The 21,410-nt window shown below is 41.4% G+C and overlaps 1 protein-coding gene across 4 annotated transcripts in view; it reads right to left on the bottom strand.

Moving 5' to 3' along the window:
* Positions 1–3,760: 3,760 nt before the first annotated feature.
* Positions 3,761–21,410, bottom strand: part of LOC131128344 (AP-1 complex subunit beta-1) — a 117,350-nt gene continuing 99,700 nt past the window's right edge. For 2 of the 4 annotated variants that reach the window (XM_078789777.1, XM_058071098.2), the window contains 23 exons: positions 21,232–21,292; positions 20,432–20,537; positions 20,213–20,348; positions 19,787–20,032; positions 19,506–19,696; positions 19,190–19,411; positions 18,948–19,068; positions 18,787–18,882; positions 18,599–18,714; positions 17,593–17,758; positions 16,904–17,002; positions 16,465–16,724; positions 15,068–15,272; positions 14,847–14,867; positions 14,575–14,661; positions 14,135–14,164; positions 13,911–14,048; positions 13,682–13,827; positions 13,467–13,596; positions 7,680–7,764; positions 7,329–7,415; positions 6,719–6,873; positions 3,761–4,619 (listed from right to left, as the gene is read on the bottom strand). In XM_078789777.1, coding sequence (XP_078645903.1) covers positions 4,545–4,619; positions 6,719–6,873; positions 7,329–7,415; positions 7,680–7,764; positions 13,467–13,596; positions 13,682–13,827; positions 13,911–14,048; positions 14,135–14,164; positions 14,575–14,661; positions 14,847–14,867; positions 15,068–15,272; positions 16,465–16,724; positions 16,904–17,002; positions 17,593–17,758; positions 18,599–18,714; positions 18,787–18,882; positions 18,948–19,068; positions 19,190–19,411; positions 19,506–19,696; positions 19,787–20,032; positions 20,213–20,348; positions 20,432–20,537; positions 21,232–21,268 — 2,955 coding nt within the window. In that variant the 5' untranslated portion in view covers positions 21,269–21,292 and the 3' untranslated portion in view covers positions 3,761–4,544. The remainder of the gene's footprint in view (positions 4,620–6,718; positions 6,874–7,328; positions 7,416–7,679; positions 7,765–13,466; positions 13,597–13,681; positions 13,828–13,910; positions 14,049–14,134; positions 14,165–14,574; positions 14,662–14,846; positions 14,868–15,067; positions 15,273–16,464; positions 16,725–16,903; positions 17,003–17,592; positions 17,759–18,598; positions 18,715–18,786; positions 18,883–18,947; positions 19,069–19,189; positions 19,412–19,505; positions 19,697–19,786; positions 20,033–20,212; positions 20,349–20,431; positions 20,538–21,231; positions 21,293–21,410) is intronic. The other 2 variants (XM_058071100.2, XM_058071101.2) reach the window with 2 other exon arrangements.

Genomic DNA, 21,410 nt, shown 5'->3' with positions numbered 1-21,410 from the left:
GCCTCATCCATCACTGCTATGGGGGGCTAGGTGGGGGTCAGCATGCAGCCTGCCATGGCCATGGAGCCACTTAATGACACCACTTTTATGTGCAGGCCTCCCGTGGAGATTGCAACCTTCTTCCATTAATTTACTAATTCAAAATCTTTCTTAAAACTCAATAATCTTTTCCCACGAACACAGTGGCCACTTCAGGCACAGCTAACAAGAGCAAATACAAGAAAATCCTGGCATTACAAGGATAATATTGTCAGAGGTATTACATAAACCCTCAGTAGGAGACTTAGAATATACACATTTTACATCTTACTGCATGGTTTATCAATATAACATTGTTTTATTTTAAATATTTGGCAGTAAAACATTCATTTTTGCTATTAACATTTTATTTTATATTTATGGTTTATTACATGTGTGTTTGAATTTTATTGAGATTTATATTTATTTTGTATTAGTTTCGCCTTAAAGCACAACATTTATTCATTATTTTTTAATACCTACATCACTTACCAAATGGTCAGTTATTATCATGATTGTTTGCAGTGTATTATATCATATTGAGTGCATTTCTGTTATTTTGCACCACCCACATAGCTAAATAATTCATTCATTCATTTTCTACCGCTTTTCCTCACGAGGGTCGCGGGGGTGCTGGAGCCTATCCCAGCTGTCTTCGGGCGAGAGGCAGGGTACACCCTGGACTGGTCGCCAGCCAATCACAGGGCACATATAGACAAACAACCATTCACACTCACATTCATACCCATGGACAATTTGTACCCACGCATGCACGGGGAGAACATGCAAACTCCACACAGAGATGGCCGAGGGTGGAATTGAACCCTGGTCAATTAGCTGTGAGGTCTGCGCGCTAACCACTCGTCCGCCATGTCGCCCATAGCTAAATAAGGTAAACATAAATAAAGGACTTAAGGGCAATATCACTAGAAACGTTCTTTAAGTAGACACTCTGCTTTTCACTCACTTTTCATACCAGAGTACATAAGAAAACCTGTAATACATCCAGTGGGATATACAGATCTCATGGGATTGTGCGGGTGTACCTAATGATGTGTCCCGTAAGCTTAATTGTGTGAAGCTGCTGGGCCTATTTTTCTGTTTCGCTCATCATAAAGATTGGCTGAATTGGAAGAGCATGGTGGTAGAGCCAGAAACAGTGAACTGCATGCTAAATGTTGGTCATTCATTAACAGAAGCAGCCAGGTATAAAAGTGCTGGTGAGACGTTGATAAAAAGCTATTCATTACCACAGCACACTCCGATGAACTGCTGATTAAACAGAAAAGGAGGGTTTGGCACACATCCAGCATGATCAGGGTTGCTGGTCCTGATCTTCAACATTACTCATCAATCTGAATACAATCAATAAGTCAGCCACCACATTTGATTTCAAGCTGTGCATGTAATTGAGCGTTCACTGCAGTGTAAAAGGATTTTCAGATTTGTGACATCAAAGTATTCCATATAGAGTAGAAACTAAATGAATTCTCTGGACAAATCAATATGGAAGTCAATCACTGCACCTTTTGCACCATGAGACTTGTTCAGTGGCGCCCTCTGTTGGCAGGCATTCACAACTCTGGATCAATAATATTGATCATCCACAAATCAGGGACAATAGTCACAGCTTTGCACACAGCATGACATTGACTATGGGGAAGAAGAGGTGGCACACGGTCAGTAAATCAGCATGCGACCTTCACCACTCAATGAAGAGCCCACACGTGTAGGGCCTTGACTCCCTCTTCAAGCAGAGCGGCTGAAATCCTCGCTGAGCTCCCTTAAGCGGTGTTTCAGAGGAGCGCCTCTGACGTGAGGATGCATTCAGCTGTGGTGGTTAAAGCTCAGGACTTTAGTGGAAAAAGACTGAGAGGAGGCGGACTTTGTATGCAGAGTTGAGGAAGCTGCGGGGTCATGGCTTCAGCAGCCAAAAGCAGACGAGAGCACATTAGAGGTCATTAGAAACGTGCCCCTTTTTTATTGTTTATGGTTTCTTCCTTGGAGGGAGTTTTTCCTTGCCTCAATGTTGAGTTCAAGACTTCATCCATGTGCAAAGTGACTTGAGATAACATCTGTTGTGAATTCACAGCAACAAACAGCAACCAACAATGAGAAAACGCTGAAATCACATAAATGCTGCAGCATCAAAAACAAATGCCAAATGTCCAGTAGCATTTATGTGATTGCAGTATTTTTACATTTGCATGTTTGCCCCTCTCAACCATCCAATCTTCCTCTTATCCTATGATATATGCAGAGTTAGAGTGGCCGGTCCAGGCTGCCAAGTCAGGCTGCTATGTGATTGATTGCCTCAAAGCCACTTGGACAGCATCTAAACGGGCAGTCTTGTGCAACATGCAGCACTGCCTGGACAGGAAAACCACAGTCACCTGCTGGGCTGTCTTTCATCTTTCACGGATGGAGATGATAGGATCTGCACAAGCCATGCCAAGACAGCCCATTAGAGGGACTCCCACTGCTTCCTTGGAAGGTCAAAGCCAGCTAGTTGTGATGTGGGGTTCCTCGTAAGGTCTTGGTTAGGAAATTCAGTCTATTCCCATAATCTCTGCCACTCTTTGTTTAAATTGAAATGACTGTCTTAAGGGGAATTTGTTTATTGCAAGAAAGGTTTGCAATATTTCAGTGGCATGTTTGGAAGTTGGAAGTCCTGATAAATAGGAAGGTCAAGCCTGGCGTCAATGACAATAGCAGCCTCATGGTCATCTCCTGACGGCATAGTTGTGTGAGACAGTCGGTCGATGTTGACCTCAGTGTGCCAGAGACCATTCTCATTGCAGAACTGAGGATCATGTTGAACTGCTTGGTGTGGCAGCTCCCGGTCCAGATTGGTGAATATCGTAAACAAGTGCTAGCGCCGCATTGTACGCATCAGAACCCTGGCTGTTTCCTGATCCTGGTCTTGAGCTGTCCAGCAATGCTCTTTTAGCGTTCTGGAAAGGCCAGGCTGCCGTTTAATGTGCCCAAAGATGTTTGGGAAGTGGCTCATTCTTCACAGCTTTATCACAGAAAAAGACCCTGAGTTCAGTCACAGTTGGTCTTAGGCGTCTCTTGGCATGTGTTAGATAGTGTGACCAGAGCGGACTTGTCTATTGGCTGTATCTATATCATTTGCTTTTAGCCTTGCATCTTACCCTTTATCAACCTTTGGCAGACTTAGGATTGACCGGCTCCAACCAGATAAGACCACTGTGTCACACAGAGACATTGAATAGGATGGTCCTAAGCTAGGGAAAAGGTCATCTGACCTAAAGTGCCTTGGACACTCGTGTGGAAGACAAGTCCCTGCAGCTGTGAATCAATCATTCTATCGAACATTGGCATGCCAAACATGCAATGGTGCTTGGGAAGATCACTGGGGAAGGCCAGTCAGGGTTCTGGTTGAGTTTTTCTGATCTACAAGACACAATAAAATGGGTCAGGCCTTCAGGAGGCCACATCTCCACACTGTATCATATACCAAAGAGAGGTCAATCAGATACCTGTCTTGAGATCATGACATCACTTCAAAGCTCTCAATGCTCAGGATTGACGATGTCATATGTAACATTGTGATTTAACCAGTGTTACATTTATTACCTCTGGAATTTTGAGCTAGCTGACAGCATCTCTTGGCCTTCAATTTCAAGTTGTGCAATGAAACTCTTCAGGAGGTGGTTGTGATGCATCATAATATCGACAGGATTAGCCTGAAACACATCTGAACCAAAAGCAGAGCGGATTAATTGATCAAGACTTTTTAATATCTCTTTTAGATGACATACACAAAACGAACAGAATTATGTCAATCAAAAAAAAAAAATCTGATCCAACATTATTTTCACAGGAGGCGTCCTTCACACACAGGATGAGAGACAGAGTGCTGTTCTTACCAGCTATACAAACGCGCACACTGATTACTTGAGAATGTTACAAACCACAACTTCATCATTTAGAGTTATTCCTCCTCAGCCTTCATCTCCAGGCCACTCCACACTCTACACCAGAACACTGGAATGACTATGATAGAGAGAGAGCTGCTTCAGTTTATTAAAAAAAAAATCCAGATATGAGCCTAAAAATTTCAGAAACATGCTATGCTATATATCCCCAGACAACCAACTTCCATCTAACACCCGCGGAAGAAGAGTTAAAGCTTACATTGGCGGCAATGCAATTCAAAAGGAGTATACCGAGTGTGATGCTTCACACTAAAAACACAACAACTTGCAAAGCTTGCCTCCAAACCAAGGAAGCAGTCAAAATGATGACAGGTGGCTCAAGCCGAGTCGAGAGCTGGACCAGCACATGTGCATCATTCAAGTCATTTAGTAGGAGACACACTAAATTAGGTAAGAATCAAAATCATCAAAGGGAAAATCAGAAAGACAAAATGTGTATTTGGAAATAAAAGATGAAACAAAATAAGCCGCTGGATGAAAGACAAACTGACTACAGCAACGGGTGTGAAGTTGCCAAGGGCTGAGAAGAAGAGGAGAGCAACTGGCCCATCAGTGTTTTTTTTCTCAGTTCTTCAACACCGCTTCATAGCTCAGGAAAACACACTGGGAAACCTCGGGGGCTCTGCACTTCAGAGAGACCTGAGAAAGACAAAAATCAAGCAACATTAAATGACTGAGCAGGTAGAACATTTTGCATCACAGGAATAAACATGTTACATAATAGTGTCACGTTAAATTTTTTTGTAGAAGAAGGTGGTCAGGTCTTTCATAGAGTATACTAAAAAATGTCGTTTTTGAAAAACACTGACAAGAGAAGTGGACACTTCCCAGATCTCGTCAGTGTTTGCACGTAGATGAGGAAAACAGTTTTCTTTCTCTGTTTCATGCCCCGCCCCCAATAAGTAATGTCACTATTGTGTAGGGATGGCGATCGCCAGCCGATCCGGTGTATGAGTTTATATATATATATATATATATATATATATATATATACACACACACACACACACACACACACACATTTCATCATCTGTGTAAGTGGTCACACAGTTGCTATGGGGACATAAAATCACACAAATGACTGTCTGTCAAGATAAGACATGCCCCACTGAAATATTAGAGTGCTAATTGTTTTTTTCCGAAAGCTCTAAATGTTTCTCCAATTTCACTTTCATGATATTGTTCTTGCAGAATGAGATGGTGGCTCTCTCCATTCAATCTAATTTTCAGTTCAACCTGATAGAAGTGAAGTGCAGAACTGGGACAAGACCGTAATATGCAAGTACAAGGAGCAAAGTGTCATGGGAGAGCTGAAGCCAATTAAGTTTCTTCCTTTGGGGAGCAGCTAAAGTGAAACTATTCTACTTCTCTGTTCAGCCAGTGTAACAATTAGTGTTAACATATTTGCTTCGGGAGTGCAAGAGGGCAAAAAATAAAAAAAAATGCGCAGTGGCAAAGCCTTGCTCCCTCAGATCTAAAAATAGCCTCAGCTGGCGTGGCTTTAGCATGCCATGCCAAGATAGAAAGTGCAGCAGCTCCGAGTGAGCGTCAGAACAAACATGGAGCATCAGCCCCAGCTTCTCTTTGTATCACTAATGAGCAACAACCTCCATGTCATGTCCAAAGCACACACAGGCAGTGCGGCACACTAAATGCTGAATGTGAGTTAATGAGGGAACACAAGGAAATACAATGCGCACTGCCAACAGCAAATATTGAACCAAACAAATGTAAATCCTTAAAGCATATGTGTCGATAGAGGGCCAAAGCACTGCAGGTTTTCTTTCCAACCAGTTTCTCCAGCAGGTGATTTAATTGACGAGCTCCTTCCCTTAAACCAAAGGAGGGTTAATCATTAAAATCACTTTCTTTAGTGTCTCGTCCTTCCATCGCATGAGTTTGACACCCCTGCCTTAAAGAAATCTGCTTTTACTGCAGTGTGCGCTTGACCTGGACCCAAGTAAATACATTCACTGACCCCAACACTAGGTATACCTGCACAGCTAATGCTCATATTATTAAATAATCAGGAGTAGACCAATTGAGCAGTTTATCCTGTACAGAACAAAAGGACAGCTTATGAATAAAAAGGTGATATGCGCAGCAGCAGTGAAGAGGTCACACCAAGGTTGTCATTCAGGACGGATCATGCAGAAATTCTAAGCCAAACATGATCCATCAAAGTTGGCACAATCACAGACACACAACGTCACAAATAACGCGATGACAGACAGAAGCTGACAAGCACATACGCACACTAATATGAGAGTCAGAGTAATAATCACCTACTATCCCTGTCATCAGTCTCACATGTCATTACTGCACATCAATAACATGTCCTCATTTTCTACTCATCTTTTTTGTTTGAGATCTACTCAATGATTGTAGACTAGGTCAATTATAATTGCCAGTATAGTTGCTTTTGTATACTGATTGTACCAATTTTCTTGGCATCAAGCCTTTCATACATGTGAGCTGTAATACATTAATGTCTGCAGTGTTCTTTATCTTCAATTCATAAATCTATACATACGGTATATGCCAATGTTACTGTTATGACGTGGCTGTCGAGAGATGCAAACTTTCGAAAAGGCCTCTTTCTGCTCTAACCATGTGAATTACAGCCCGCGTAACACACACACACACACACACACACACACACACATTGGTAATGTTTTGTTGTCAGCAAAGGATAGCCTTTGTTTCAACAGAATTTAGCAAACCCTATGTGAACTCACCATGTGGTTGGGGTTTCCGGCCTGCACCCTCAGCTCAGCCAGGACCCAAATTCCATTGGTAAGTTTCATGGACTGGTACAGCATATCTTGACCCTCTACAGTCCGCTTGGCTATGGTGAAGATGTTGCTGCCCTGCAGTTTGCTTGAGGCAACATCTGTTTAGCGAACAAATAGGTTAAGGAAGAAAATAATTGCCTCAGGGGAGTCATTTGCAACCTGATAATACTGGAAAAGCTAATGCCCCAATGCTACTATCCAAATGTAGCATCACAATGCTCCAGAGGAGGACTTGTCATCCCCCAGCGCTGCAAAAGTCTAGTTAATAATTCACCAAGAAAACTTTCCTTCTCAGTCTCTGACATGCTGATGCGCTGGAGTAGCAAGCAAAACTTTTTTTCACAAGGATAAAAAATATCTGTGAGGGGAAAAGATCCATTAAGCTGTCATTAGCAATTCCTCTCCGGCTCAGCTGCAACTTATGAATAATCCATATATAGGGTGGTGTGAATGATGAATTGTCATTAAATACTATTTGCTCCAAGTAAAAATAACTATTTAAAAATCCTCAGACAATGTGAGAAAGTGATGCCACTCGACAGTGAATTCGCACCTGAGTTGAAATGGCAGTCTTTGAGCTGGAACTGCAACTCATTGTCATTCGGAATATCTTTCCATGTGGCGAGGAATACCTGTCGCTCTGCACATAAGACAAACATAAGGTGAGTCCAAATCCTTTGTGGTAAGATGTACACAATGTGCTTAAATAAACAATTAAATATTCAATATCTTCTTTTCATGCATTCGCTTGCAGTCACATATACAGTCGATATGTTCACAAGATACAATTAGTATATGTAACTTTTAACAAACCTGGTACACATTTCTATAGAGCTACATTACTCACTCTGACGTGAGTAAGATTTGAAGCCAATGAGTCAAGAGCTGCAGCAAATACACTCACCCATTTTCCCATCCTCGAGGAACAGCATGCTGATAGGGTACTGGCAGCTGAAGTAGAAGACGTCAATGTTGTTCTTAACGGCCACCTAAGGGGCCGGTGTTGTTCGAGGAGGAAGGTAGCAGGAGAAAGCAAAAGAAAAGTAATTAACTTGTCAAGAGTCTGACAAAGACGGACATGTTTGGTGTATTGTTGCCACATGGCAGAATTTTGCAGCTTCCCTCTATTACTGATTTTCCAATCATACGTATATTAACACTTCTGCAAATCATGCTCTTTCATGGTTGAATGCATATTTAAGCAAATTGTACCTGATTTTTGCATACATTAAGCATTTTCAAGGCTGCATGGCGGACGAGTGGTTAGCGCACAGGCCATACAGCTAGGAGACCCGAGTTCTATTCCACCCTCAGCCATCTCTGTGTGGAGTTTGCATGTTCTCCCAGTGCATGCATGGGTTTTCTCCGGGTACTCCAGCTTCCTCTCCCACATTCCAAAAACATGCTAGGTTAATTGGCAATGCCAAACTGTCCATAGGTATGAATGTGAGTGTGAATGGTTGTTTGTCTACAGTGAAGAAAATAAGTATTTGAACACCCTGCTATTTTGCTATTTCTCCCACTTAGAAATCATGGAGGGGTCTGAAATTTTCATCGTAGGTGCATGTCCACTGTGAGAGAGATAAACTAAAAAGAAAAATCCAGAAATCACAATGCATGATTTTTTAACAATTTATTTGTGTGATACAGCTGCAAATACGTATTTGAACACCTGAGAAAATGAATGTTAATATTTGGTACAGTAGCCTTTGTTTGCTATTACAGAGGTCAAACGTTTCCTGTAGTTTTTCACCAGGTTTGCACACACTGCAGGAGGGATCTTGGCCCACTCCTCCACACAGATCTTCTCTAGATCAGTCAGGTTTCTGGGCTGTCGCTGAGAAACACGGAGTTTGAGCTCCCTCCAAAGATTTTCGATTGGGTTCAGGTCTGGAGACTGGCTGGGCCATGCTAGAACCTTGATATGCTTCTTACGGAGCCACTCCTTGGTTTTCCTGGCTGTGTGCTTCGGGTCATTGTCGTGTTGGAAGACCCAGCCACGACCCATCTTCAATGCTCTGACAAAGGGAATGAGGTTGTTCCCCAAAATCTCACAATACACGGCCCCAGTCATCCTCTCTTTAATGCAGTGCACTCGTCCTGTCCCATGTGCAGAAAAACACCCCCAAAGCATGATGCAACCACCCCCATGCTTCACAGTAGGGATGGTGTTCTTCGGATTGTACTCTTCATTCTTCTTCCTCCAAACATGCTTATTGGAATTATGACCAAAAAGTTCTATTTTGGTCTCATCTGACCATAAAACTTTCTCCCATGACTCCTCTGTATCATCCAAATGGTCATATGCAAACTTAAGACGGGCCTTGACATGTGCTGGTTTAAGCAGGGGAACCTTTCGTGCCATGCATGATTTCACATCATGACGTCTTAGTGTATTACCTACAGTAACCTTGGAAACGGTGGTCCCAGCTCTTTTCAGGTCATTGACCAAGTCCTGTCGTGTAGTTCTGGGCTGATTCCTCACCTTTCTTAGAATCATTGAGACCCCACGAGGTGATATCTTGCATGGGGCTCCACTCCGATTGAGATTGACCGTCATGTTTAGCTTCTTCCATTTTCTAATGATAGCTCCAACAGTGGACCTTTTTTCACCAAGCTGCTTGGTAATTGCTCCGTAGCCCTTTCCAGCCTTGTGGAGGTGTACAATTTTGTCTCTGGTGTCTTTGGACAGCTCTTTGGTCTTCGCCATGTTACAAGTTAAAGTCTTACTGATTGTATGGGGTGGACAGGTGTCTTTATGCAGCTAACGACCTCAAACAGGTGCATCTGATTCAGGATGATACATGGAGTGCAGGTGGACTTCTAATGGGCAGACTAACAGGTCTTTCAGGGTCAGAATTCTAGATGATACACAGGTGTTCAAATACTTATTTGCAGCTGTATCACACAAATAAATTGTTAAAAAATCATGCATTGTGATTTCTGGATTTTTCTTTTTAGTTTATCTCTCTCACAGTGGACATGCACCTACGATGAAAATTTCAGACCCCTCCATGATTTCTAAGTGGGAGAAATAGCAAAATAGCAGGGTGTTCAAATACTTATTTTCTTCACTGTATATGTAATTGGCTGGCAACCAGTCCAGGTTGTATTCCGCCTCTCGCCCAAAAACAGCTGGGATAGGCTCCAGCACGCCCGCAAAAATGAATGAATAAGCATTTTCAAGGATGAAAATGGCACACAAAACACAACAATAAGCCATTTCGGGGACGCATTCATATTGTGCATGTAATATCCCAAATTGGTCACTACCTGTAGGTGGAAGTACTTGTTCGTTGAGACAAACACCAGACTTGATAGCTTAACATGCTTTTTTTGCAGGTTTAAATAATCTCACAACAGGCACAATAATAACACAATATCTCTACCGCTGCCATAACCGACGACAAACTAACTCAACTCTGAACCCGAGCATCTCTTTCTGTGCACCATACTGCTCCCCTACTTACACCGGAACACATTTACTGCAACAAGCACAAGTTTTATTTATGCGTTTGTCTTAAATGGCTTATGTTCTCTCATTACATATGCTATTGTGGGTAATATGAATCTAAAGGTGACTATATAGGTGTTTTGATAAAAACGTTTAACAAATTGTTTGAGTCTTTCCTGATTTATTTTATATTTTTGCGTGTTTGCCACAGTTAAAATGTTTCACATCGTCAAGAAAATTGCATTTTTTTAATTAAACTTTTTGTAATTAAGGGAGAAAACAACGCAAACTGTCATGACCGTGGGTGAAAAAGTGATTGCTCCCTAAACCTAATAACTGGTTGGGCCACCGTTAGCATTTACAATTTATTTTACAATTTAAAAAAAGAATCTTGTGGAAACTCACTTAATGTGAATGAATGTTGTCATTGTGAGAAGGAACATTCGTGTGGGGGGAGTATCGTGGCCAATACAAACACTAAACAGCCCTCCCTGACCTAAACAGTTTGAAATGGCAACAAACACTGGTGAAAATTGGTGGAATCTCATCTTACAGAGAGTAAATGGAAACTAGTGGGGGTTAGCTTAGTTTAGCACGCTGGTGTGGTTTAGTGTGTGCAACCTTTGGCTCGATTAGTATATTTTCACCCCGTTGTGTTTTTTATGGCTTTGATGTAAGGAAGGTTTCACAATTTCCTGATGACGACGTGATGTTTCTAAGTGTAAAAAATACGAGAGGGACATTTATTTATGAACGCAGCTCATTTTGGCCTTAAACTGACATTCTCCACACACACTTCCGTGACAGTCCTTCAAAATGTTGTGACAGATGTTATGACAGACAGTACAGATTGCTTGGGAGAACGTACATGTCACAAAGAGCAATTCCTTGTGCAACAAGCACCAGCTTGCAGAAAATGTTACATTGCTATTCCAGAGGGATCCTGCCTTAAACCACACAAGGTTGACATGGTGTTCCTTGCTCAGAGTCTGTCAAATTAAGTGGCTACAGATTTGCATTATGGCCTGTGGCTAGTCTACACTTTTTTGTTTAGCTGTTGTTCTTTGTCTGCCCGTTAAGGAATAATACCCAATGTTCATGTTTCTGAAACAGACTGACAGTCTTTTTTTTCCCAGATTTTTTAATGGTCTTTTGTTCGTGCAATTTATTATGTTATATTTTCTCTAATTTATTGTATTTAAAAGCTTGACATTCTGATTCATCTTAAATACTCTTGAGAAATGCAAGTTTATTGCTTTTGATATGATGTACGCACATTATTGTGCTATATAATTCATGAAAACATTATCCCCAAAAAATTTAAATAATATCTATTGGCACTAATTTAATAATAAATAACTAATTAATTTAACTTAATTGAATGATTTTGTCACTAAATCTGGCAACATTCCAACCCCCCTTGACGACATATTTTCTCAAAAGCGAACAGAGACAACTCTAGCGACTTTTTCTGCAGTTGTTGTTTTTTTTTATATTTGAGGACTCAAAAGTGAAAGCGTGTATTTTGACCTGGGCAACAGTGGGTGCTGTAGACAGGTCCGCCCCACCCAGAGAAAGTCACAAGCCGGCTTCCAAGCCACGATGTTGCAAGGTGGGAGTCAAAGCGGAGGTGGCATTTTGAGAGTAAAAGTTCAACAAACAAAATGACACGGACAAAAAAGAATTCAACCGAAGACTTCAAACGTGTGGGAGCAGTTAATGCTTCACAAAACAAAAAAATGCTTAAGATACAAGCTTTGCAAAAGTGATATGACATGGCACGGGAGCACCACGGTATGATACAGCTACTACGGTATCCTATATTTGTTCCGTTTTAAAGTGGGGAAACATACTGTTAGTCTCTCTGGCAATTCGCCTGATGCTTAGCTGATTCATGACAGTGATATAGGGCACCTATGTACTATGTTTGTGTGTGTTTGGAATACATTTTTATGTAATTTGTTGTACATTTATTGTTTTACTGAGGATATTTGACAAACATTTACATTTGTTATTATTTAATATTATTTTAACTGAATATCCAAGCGGTAACTTGGTGTGCACTTAGTACATACTCTGTCACTTATAATCTTGGATTTCTGAATTCTGAATCAGCGGCGGAAATTAAAAATGACCTGACTACAATACAGGCTGACAGTAATACTGTCAACTATATATTCTTGTCAAAGGAGTTCATACTGAAAACCTCCTACAGAGTATTCGGCGAATATTTTCGACACAGCTTCTATTGAGGCTGCAGTAAATTAAGCTATTTGCTATCTTAGCTAAACTGATGACTTGAGGGATAAGTGCCCCCCGCTTAGCTCAGCGGGTGATCACCATTAATTATGAATAGCCCGCAGTCGCAATACTACCTCAAAGTCACCAAGTCTTCCGTTTCATGTGCAAATTTGAAATGAAATCCATTTTAGGCAGTGTGTGGCAGAGTGAAGGCTACAAAAACTGCGACCAGCCATCGGTGTTTAAAAGAGCATGCCAACTAATATTCCAGGACCATCAATAAAAGGACAAAAGATTGTCAAAAGTTTCAGGGAAACAAATTAGAGGGTGTCAAAAGTAGAGAGTGGTGGTCATCAAAGCTCAGTAAAAAGACAGGAGGACCAGGAGAAACAAAAGTGTCACATGTTGTATAACCGCTAATGGCTGCCCCCAGTACTAACATCCCTCGAGACACTCTTATCTTCTTTCTACAGCTGCACACAGCTCCATCTGCTATTCTACCTGATCAAAACCACTGCATGTCACTATTTTGAGGTGCTTTTTTAAAAGGGCTAATGAGAAACAATAACAGTAATGAGTGAAGTTAATTGCTCCTCAAAAAATATAGATAAGTCTAGTAATATTTGGGAAGTGACAGTTTAAAGCTGAATGGTGACTGTGGAATATTTAGGAGCAAGGAAATGTCACGACTGCATCTGTTGCACAGGTGGCATCCTATGACAGTTCCACGCTGGGATTTACTGAGCTCCTAAGAGCGGCCCCTTCAGTCTGCATGCTTGATTTTTGTACACCTGTGGCCAGGCCAAGTAATTAGGATACCTGATTCTGATCATTTGGATGGGTGAGCAAATACTTTTGGTAATATAGTGTACAGTGAGATAAAAGTTAAACTCAGTGCTCAACATTTTTGATGATCAGGAATCCCAATCATGAAGGCAAAATAGATGTGGAAGCACTCAGCCACATCAGGTGAAGTAAACATTTCAATTATTTTACCTGTAGGTTATTGAGAGGCTCCATCTTCATTACAGGTCCGACAGTATTGAGGGGGAGGACCACTTCTATACTCTGGTTTGGGCTAACCGGAGTAAGAACTTGTAGAGGTCCGGCTGGAGCCAAACCAAAACTAAAGAAATCAGTGGGAAATAAGCATGAGACACAGAAATGCGTGTCAGATAACTCAGGACACTTCTTTCAAACAAGGCATCTACCTGTTTCTGTTGAACTGAATTGCAAAATCAGTCATGACACTCATTGCTTTGTTTGTGAGGGTCATTTCCATTTGAATGACCCCAGCTCGGCGGCCAAAAGTGCCTGATATTTCCAGACCCTTAGCCTTCATAGCTGGAAGCCATACCTAAAAATGAAACAATTTATCTTAAATTGAAAGTCCACCAATGTTTACACATAATTCAAATGTGCATTTATCTTATACTCAACGGTTTTAGAGGGTACATAAGATCCTGCTGGCAAACCAACTCCACCTCCAAGGTCGAACAAGTCATCCAGACCACCACTCACAGGGGCGGTGAAAGACGGCGGCACTGCAACAGGCGGAGCACCTAAACCAGACGCGATCTGTGGGTCATCAAACAACAAATGAAATTAATCAGTGCAAATCTGCATGAAGTAATAAATGCCTGAGAAGAATCACAACAACTTACAGCCGGACTTCCTCCAAGGTCTCCGCCAAGCTGGAAAGTGAGGGGACAAAAAGGTGTGGTTATTCACTTTTGCAACATGAAGTAATGTTCTGCACTTTTGGGACGATTGGATGACGAGGGAGCAGCTGCAAGCATAGGAACTAGGAGGAACAGACAGAACCTTTTACTTACACTGCCTACTAATGGTGGTGGAAAAATTGTGATGTCAACAAAAAAACAGTGTAAAAAGATGATGATACGAAACCATAACAATGGTAAACAATTGTGTGTATGAGGTGGAACACTGTATTAATAAACATAGGTACCATTTTACTAAAGTAGCAACTACATCAACTGTGGAAACATTAACAAAAACACAGCTGAGTTGGGGTATCTACAGTCACAGTGGTAAAGCAGGGGAAACGGGGCATTCTGGTGGCAGTGAGGTCCCCTGGACCAACCTCTGTGGAGCAGTAATCTGGGGGTGATGGGGACTGATGGGGGGGCTGCGGTGACTGAGGAGTATCCGTCCGCTGAGGAACGGGCAACTGATTGAAAGATGAAAGACATGGCAGAGCCCACAAGTAAGTCAAGAGCTGGGACTCCAACTACATGCCTATTGTCAATATCTCAGTAAATTGGTGAAGGATGATAAATGATGTAATGCAGAAGTAGACACATTTATCGAGCACTAAAATGATTTTGATATGTGCCCTCCCCTCCATGTAGTTACCGGCTCAGACTCATCCCCCATCTGCCGGTGCAGCATTGAACAAAGAAGGAACACACACCATTGTAAAAAGAATAAAACGGAAAGACAGCACAGAAAGTAGAGGAATTTGCATTGTCCCAGTGACCAATGACACTTAGAATATTACTGAAGGACAGCTCACAGAATTACAGTTTGATATATGTAGACTTGATTCCACTGAAAGACAAATTAAGAGACTTTACCAGGCTATCCAGTCCTCCTCCAAGAAGGTCCATAGCCCCCATCTGCATCCCAGAGGAGGCTGGTGGTGGCCCAGTTGTGGATGTAGGTGTCAGGTCTAGATTGAGGAGATCTCCTAAAAGGTCTCCCTGGGATGGGATGACAGCAGGGGGCACCTCAGAGGCGACAGCAGCAGTGTTTGCATCTGGGCTTTCCACACTTTCCCCACTATCAGAAACAATAAGGTGAAAAAAACATAATTCCGTTATGTGCGTCCTCTGTCAGGAAGTAGACCTTGATTTGTTGTACATTCCTGATTTCAAGACCAGTTGAAAAATCACAACAATTTACATTTTGCTGGTTCTAAGTCGGTTGTTGGCAACATTTACTATGAAAAGAGCCATTTTGCCCACAAAAAAAAAAACTGGACCCATAAAACATCAGCTTAAAAGTTTCGACCGTTCGAGGCTGTTGTGTGTGTTTTTTGTTTTCTTCACCACATATCAAGCATATAGGCAAGGTAACATTGTAGATGGACAAGAAAAACATTAAGAAGTCAATATTTTCTACATCTTTTTGGAAGGGAATAGCGATGATTAATCTACTGTATGGGGTAAAGACAGACAGAGAATGTTTACAGTGATTATTGCGAATATTTGAGCAATGTGTCAAGGGTTTTTGTACTTTCAAGCCAAATGTTTCTTGGAAAGGAGTTCCAACATAGCCATTAGGGAAATGATCACCGCAAAGAAGATCACGTCTGTCTCTCATTCTCTGCACTTGCTTCGTCCATTTTTGTCTTAAACCTTCCTCTTTTGAAAAAGAAAAACTTTCAGCATTGCTCGGATATTATAAACATCCAGCAGCAACACAACACTTTGGCATGACTACTATTTTAATGAAAAATATACTGAACCAAGTCAACTATCTACCTTGAGAGCATTTGTTTACTCTGCGTTGGCTCAGGTGTGTCAGAAATGAGACCGAGCAGCGAGAACTAGCTTGTCATGACTGGCGCCATGAACCATAAATGCATTTTTGGCTAATTTACTGTTCGCTTTCAAAAAATTACAAACAATATATATATAACATACTTAAGCAAAGTTGAGAAAATCATGTCAGGGACCCTGTAAGGGTTGTGGTCTTAAACTTTCTATCTGCCGTTTCAGTTTAATGGTTCTTTGCAATAAATTGCTACACAAAATATTTTTCTCTCACTCCTATTTCTTATTGTATTTTAAAGCTCTACTTAGAACACCCTTAAATCCAACAGTGCAAAATGTAAATTCTAGACATTTTTAAAGCTGTCTTAAAATTTTGGAGTGTATTTAATATAAAAAAATTAAAAGTATCCCATGTCCACTTCAGATGTGCTATGCCTACTCTGCTCATTAATAGAAGAAAAAAAAAAGTGACTAACGATCCAGCACTGCCAGGAAGTCTCTTGTGCTGAACACCGCGGCTGCCCTCCACAAAGGCGCTGGGTGGCTTGTGATAGACTGAGGCCAGAGTCCCGATGTGGCATATGAGCTCCTCCAGTAGCGTGGGCTCAATCAAGTCTGTCTCCTCGGAGATCAGAGGCTTCTCTGCCAGAACAACCTCCTTAGCAGCCACCGGATCGGTAGAGAGCAGACGCCAGTAGATGTAGCCACGATCCCTAAGGTCTGGATTGTCAGAATCCTGGCGAAAGAAACATAAGATGGCAGGTTATTTCCATCCAACCATTTTCTACCACTTTGGGGTCATCCCCTGGACGGATCGCCAGTCAATCACTTGGCATATTATCTTATTGTGAATCATGTCCGTTCAAAAGACAGTGGCAATGTGAATTACTGTTTTAAAACCGTTTTAATTCTTACCTGAGTTGCCAGACTGAGCACCTGCTGCACCAGCTCTTGGGTTTCTGTCGGCTTCTTGAGGAACAACTTAACAATGGCGGTTAAAAGTTGCAACTGCACCTAGAGGGAAAATGAACATAAGCACGCTGTATAAATCCTTACTAACATTTTTCATTACATTTCTTTACTTGAGGTTAATTATGAAACGGTTGTCTCTCTCTATTCACTAATAATTGCAATCAAATAATCATACTTCAAATTTTTTTTGCCATAGTTTAACACAGGAATACAACATTCTAACTACATTTATAGGTTAAAATAATATTTTAACAATACAATACAATATTTGAAGAACAGACACAGGACGGAGCATGGCGAGTTTTCGGGGTTCATAGTGTAATCACCCGTCAAACAGCAGCTAATGCAGCCAAAACGCTGGACTCGCTTGTATATGCGTGACAGTCACAAGGCTAAGCAAATAACCCGAAAATAACTGAATTTATCGGATGAGATGACCAGTCTTTATCTGCAGTGGAGGACTCACCCAAACACTCATCATAAATCATTTGAAACACTTTTAATTGATCCGTGTGATGGGTATCGGACGATTTCACTCCTGGATGATCGGTATCAAAACCGGCAGCATAAAACCCTGATCTGCACATATTAACATTAAAATGGACAGTCAGCTTGCACTCTCCAATACCAACCTGAGTACTTTCATCATGGAACCCCTCCAAAAAGCTCTCCAGCAGTTCATCAGCATTGTCGATACGCTCAGCATACTCCCCCACAATCCAAATCATTGCTGCACGTGCCTCCGGCTCATCCAGTGAGTCCAGGTTTTCACACAAAGTGGCAATCACACTCTCATACCTGGAAACATCAGGAAATGCACTCAACCGCTGCAAATATATCATGAGCTACAAGAACCGAAGAGTTACAGCTCACTAACTTATGTAGGCAGGATACATTTTGATATTTTTTAAAAAGTCATTCCGTGAAAGTAATTGTTTTGTTGTTGTTGGTTTGTTTTGTTTTTTTACATACAAAGTCTGAACTATAATTGCTTAAAATTAGAACACAATGTCAAATATAAAATTCTGCTTAAGACTGGCAGTTCTGCTTTTCAGCACATGTATAATGAAAATGCAAATGTGAAGAGCTGGATTTGGTTGTAGCATGCATGACTAATATCCCAATAGCATGAAAAATGGATTGTAGTAAATGGTCACTGGAATCACTTCTCGAGATGAAGTCCAATCAATGAATGTGAAGCTGATTATACTACACATTCACTGAAAGATGAAAGGTGACCAGGCAGGTAGCATGAAATGAGCCATGAAGACCATCTATAACTGCTGGGCTTTGGATGCTTTACGTTTGGTTCATAGATACTCTTGTAAATGTTGATGTAGATCACGTTGATCTAAAGCATTGTTTTACACTGAAAATATTTTATTTTTTAATATTAATCTGATAGATCAAGGGAAGAGTGTTACAAAACCAAAACAATGATAGATCATATACATGTCTAAAAAGTGACAAGGGCAAACCAATAGCATCCCCAAACAGTTAGCAGCTACATCAAATACTGCTTGGCACTGATGTTTCATGTTGTATATGTTAAATTGCTGTAAAGATTTTTAGGATTATGCAGTGCTTTGGTAAAGATGTTCAACTCATTTTACATTAGATATCCATCAGGGTACTTACTTGTTAGGATACTTGCGAAATATATCCTTGATGACCACGATGGCCTCCTGCACAACGTAGTTAACCTTAGTCTGGATGAGGTCGAGCAGCGTGCTGACGCAGCGCTCTGCCGATTGCTAATGACAGAAAAGAACATTAGTACTGGTCACATCAAACAAATCAAGCATCTAGCATTAACCACCACTCACCTCTACTTTAATGGCACAGCGTCCAATGGCTCGAACGGCTTTACGGACAAAGTCCACATCCACCTCAGTGGCATATTCCTTCAGCTCAGCAAGCACCTACAGAAAGACAGGAGGAATCTTAGGACTGCATTTAGATAGTTTTTTAGTTGTGTTGTGTGTACCTGGGCAATATTAGCCTGTGATGCTAAGCGGATCATGATATCCAGCTTCTCCAGTTTGACATAGATGGGGTCATTGTACTTGACGAAGAAAACTTTCATCTCATGTTTCAGGATCTCAGGCCTGAAATTCATCCCCAAGATCATTTCAGCCATCAACTGAGTTTGGAATGGATGTAACTCACTCAGCCTCTATAGAGGAACTATTTTGTTAATGTCATGTTTTGCTGTAAAGACAGATTTACCGTCTCTGAACGATGAGGTTGATGTTTCTCAGTGCTACATATTGCAACTCAGGCTCTGCAGAAAGGAGAGTGACAAGAGGAGGGGCCAGCTTCTTCAGCAGTGTTCCATAATAGTCCAGGTCTTTGGGCAACATCTCCATGAACTTCATCAGGACTTTGACAGCCGACAACACCACAGCCGAGTTTGCATGGGAGAGCCGCGGTGTGACACGTTCACATATGCTGGTAAATGCAGAAGATAATGGATGAGGATGAAAAATAGGTGTGTAAAAAAAAAAAAAAAAAAAAAAAAAATGTGGTCGTAATGCTCTCTTACCTTTGAGACTCGCGGTCATCTCGAGGTGTGTAATTGGCTAGACAGTCAAGAATAAAGATCTGACCCCACTCTGTACACTCATTTAAAGCTGTCAGCAACTTGTTGATGGTCTGTGGGTTCAGGTCCAATAGATTGCTGTTGGGATGAGACTCTGCAATCTCTGACAGTGCTGCCACTGCATTTGCAACCACCTAAACATGGTGAGAAGTAGAAGGCAGCTGCTGTATTAATATGCCTGTGAAGAAATGTGGAGAGGCCCAGCTCTATCAAGCGTGTCGTACCATGGGATTTGAATCAGAGATGAGGTCTTTGAGGGTATCCAGGAAGCCCTGATCCTCCACCAGCTGTGCGTTGATGTCATGGAGTTTTGCTACACACACAGCTGCAGTCTTCCTCACATAAGGGTCTTCGTCCTTTAAGCACTTCCTCAGAGGCTCACACAAGTATTCTGTGATCTTGTCCACCCGGATGCAGCCCATGGTACGAACAGCCAGGGCTCGAATTAAAGGATTAGGGTCTTCACAGTCCTGGAGAGATTGATTCACGCATTTACTAAACACGTCAATATTACATTGTTGTAACACACCATCCTTAATTTCTATTTGAAGTTGAAGGGAACACCTGGCGAACTCCTCCCGACCATATGTTGGGACAGAGTAGGATACATCATTACACAGAACATGTCAGACAATGAAAGATGTATGTACCTTAACAAAGGTATTGACAGCCATGATGGCCATGTCTGGCTGACTCTTGGCATAGTTCATCAGATAGAGGTAGACCAGTTTTTTCAGTTCCAGGTTGTCTGTTTGCATGCAGTTCACAACATCTGGAAAGAGCGCACTGGAGGGGCAACAGAGTGAACATGGAATGTCATTTGTCAACATTTACAGTGCATGTTTTCAACACCATGCCCCAATGCTAACCTGACATCCTTGCCAACTGTCATAGATGCAATCACTTTCTTCACCGCCTCCTTCTTCTTCTCTTTTTTATCGCTGTTCAACTCAGCCTTCAACTCAAAGATCTCACCTGTATGCATAAATAATGGTGATTATTTGAATCATAGAACATTAGCATTGTAATGTAAAACATTAAGACAGTTAATAAAGGTCTTACATAGTAAGAAAGACTGCCGTATTGAATCATTCCAGGAAACCCTGGACTGGTCGCCAGCCAATCACAGGGCACATATAGACAACCATTCACACTCACTTTCATACCTATGGACAATTTGGAGTCGCCAATTAACCTAGCATGTTTTTGGAATGTGGGAGGAAACCAGAGTACCCGGAGAAAACCCACGCATGCACGGGGAGAACATGCAAACTCCACACAGAGATGCGTATTGAATCATAAATAATAAAAGTATAATACTGTAGCACTCGCCCGATACATTGGGAAACACTGCATAGTCTATGCACAGTTATATCCTGCACTCTACCAACAGAAAAACACACATACACTTCTTACATTGAGTATACTTGTGTATACCATTTTCTTACTAAAGTGCTTGTCACGCCTGTGCTGCACTTTCACATTCCAACTTCAGTCCCCGCCAGCCCTGCACTAACAATGAATTATTGATATTTATGAATCAATTCAGAGTCTTTTACATCTGCATCATGATGCATCTAAGGAACTAAAGAATGTCTTCTCCAACCCCTTGTTGAATAATTGACAGGTTACAAAAGAATAAATATAATCAATACTTAAGGAATCTGACCTTTTTTGGTGGTAGTGAAATACTTGGAGTCTGTCATCTTGGATCCAAATTGTCGGTTCTCCTGAAAAAGCAAATAAATGAATAGGGTGAATTTTAAGTATTTTCCAGTGAGGAAGCCTGGGAGCTTTACACAGGAAAAATAAAGGACTTCCTGCCGTCTGCTCACACAAAATGAGAAA

This window comes from Doryrhamphus excisus, linkage group LG3 (assembly GCF_037039965.1).
Source record: "Doryrhamphus excisus strain RoL-2023G ecotype Guam linkage group LG3, RoL_Dexc_Guam_v1.1, whole genome shotgun sequence".
Lineage (NCBI taxonomy): Eukaryota > Metazoa > Chordata > Actinopteri > Syngnathiformes > Syngnathidae > Doryrhamphus > Doryrhamphus excisus.
The sequence above is the reverse complement of the archived record's forward strand: the minus strand, read 5'-3'. Positions and strand labels throughout refer to the sequence as shown.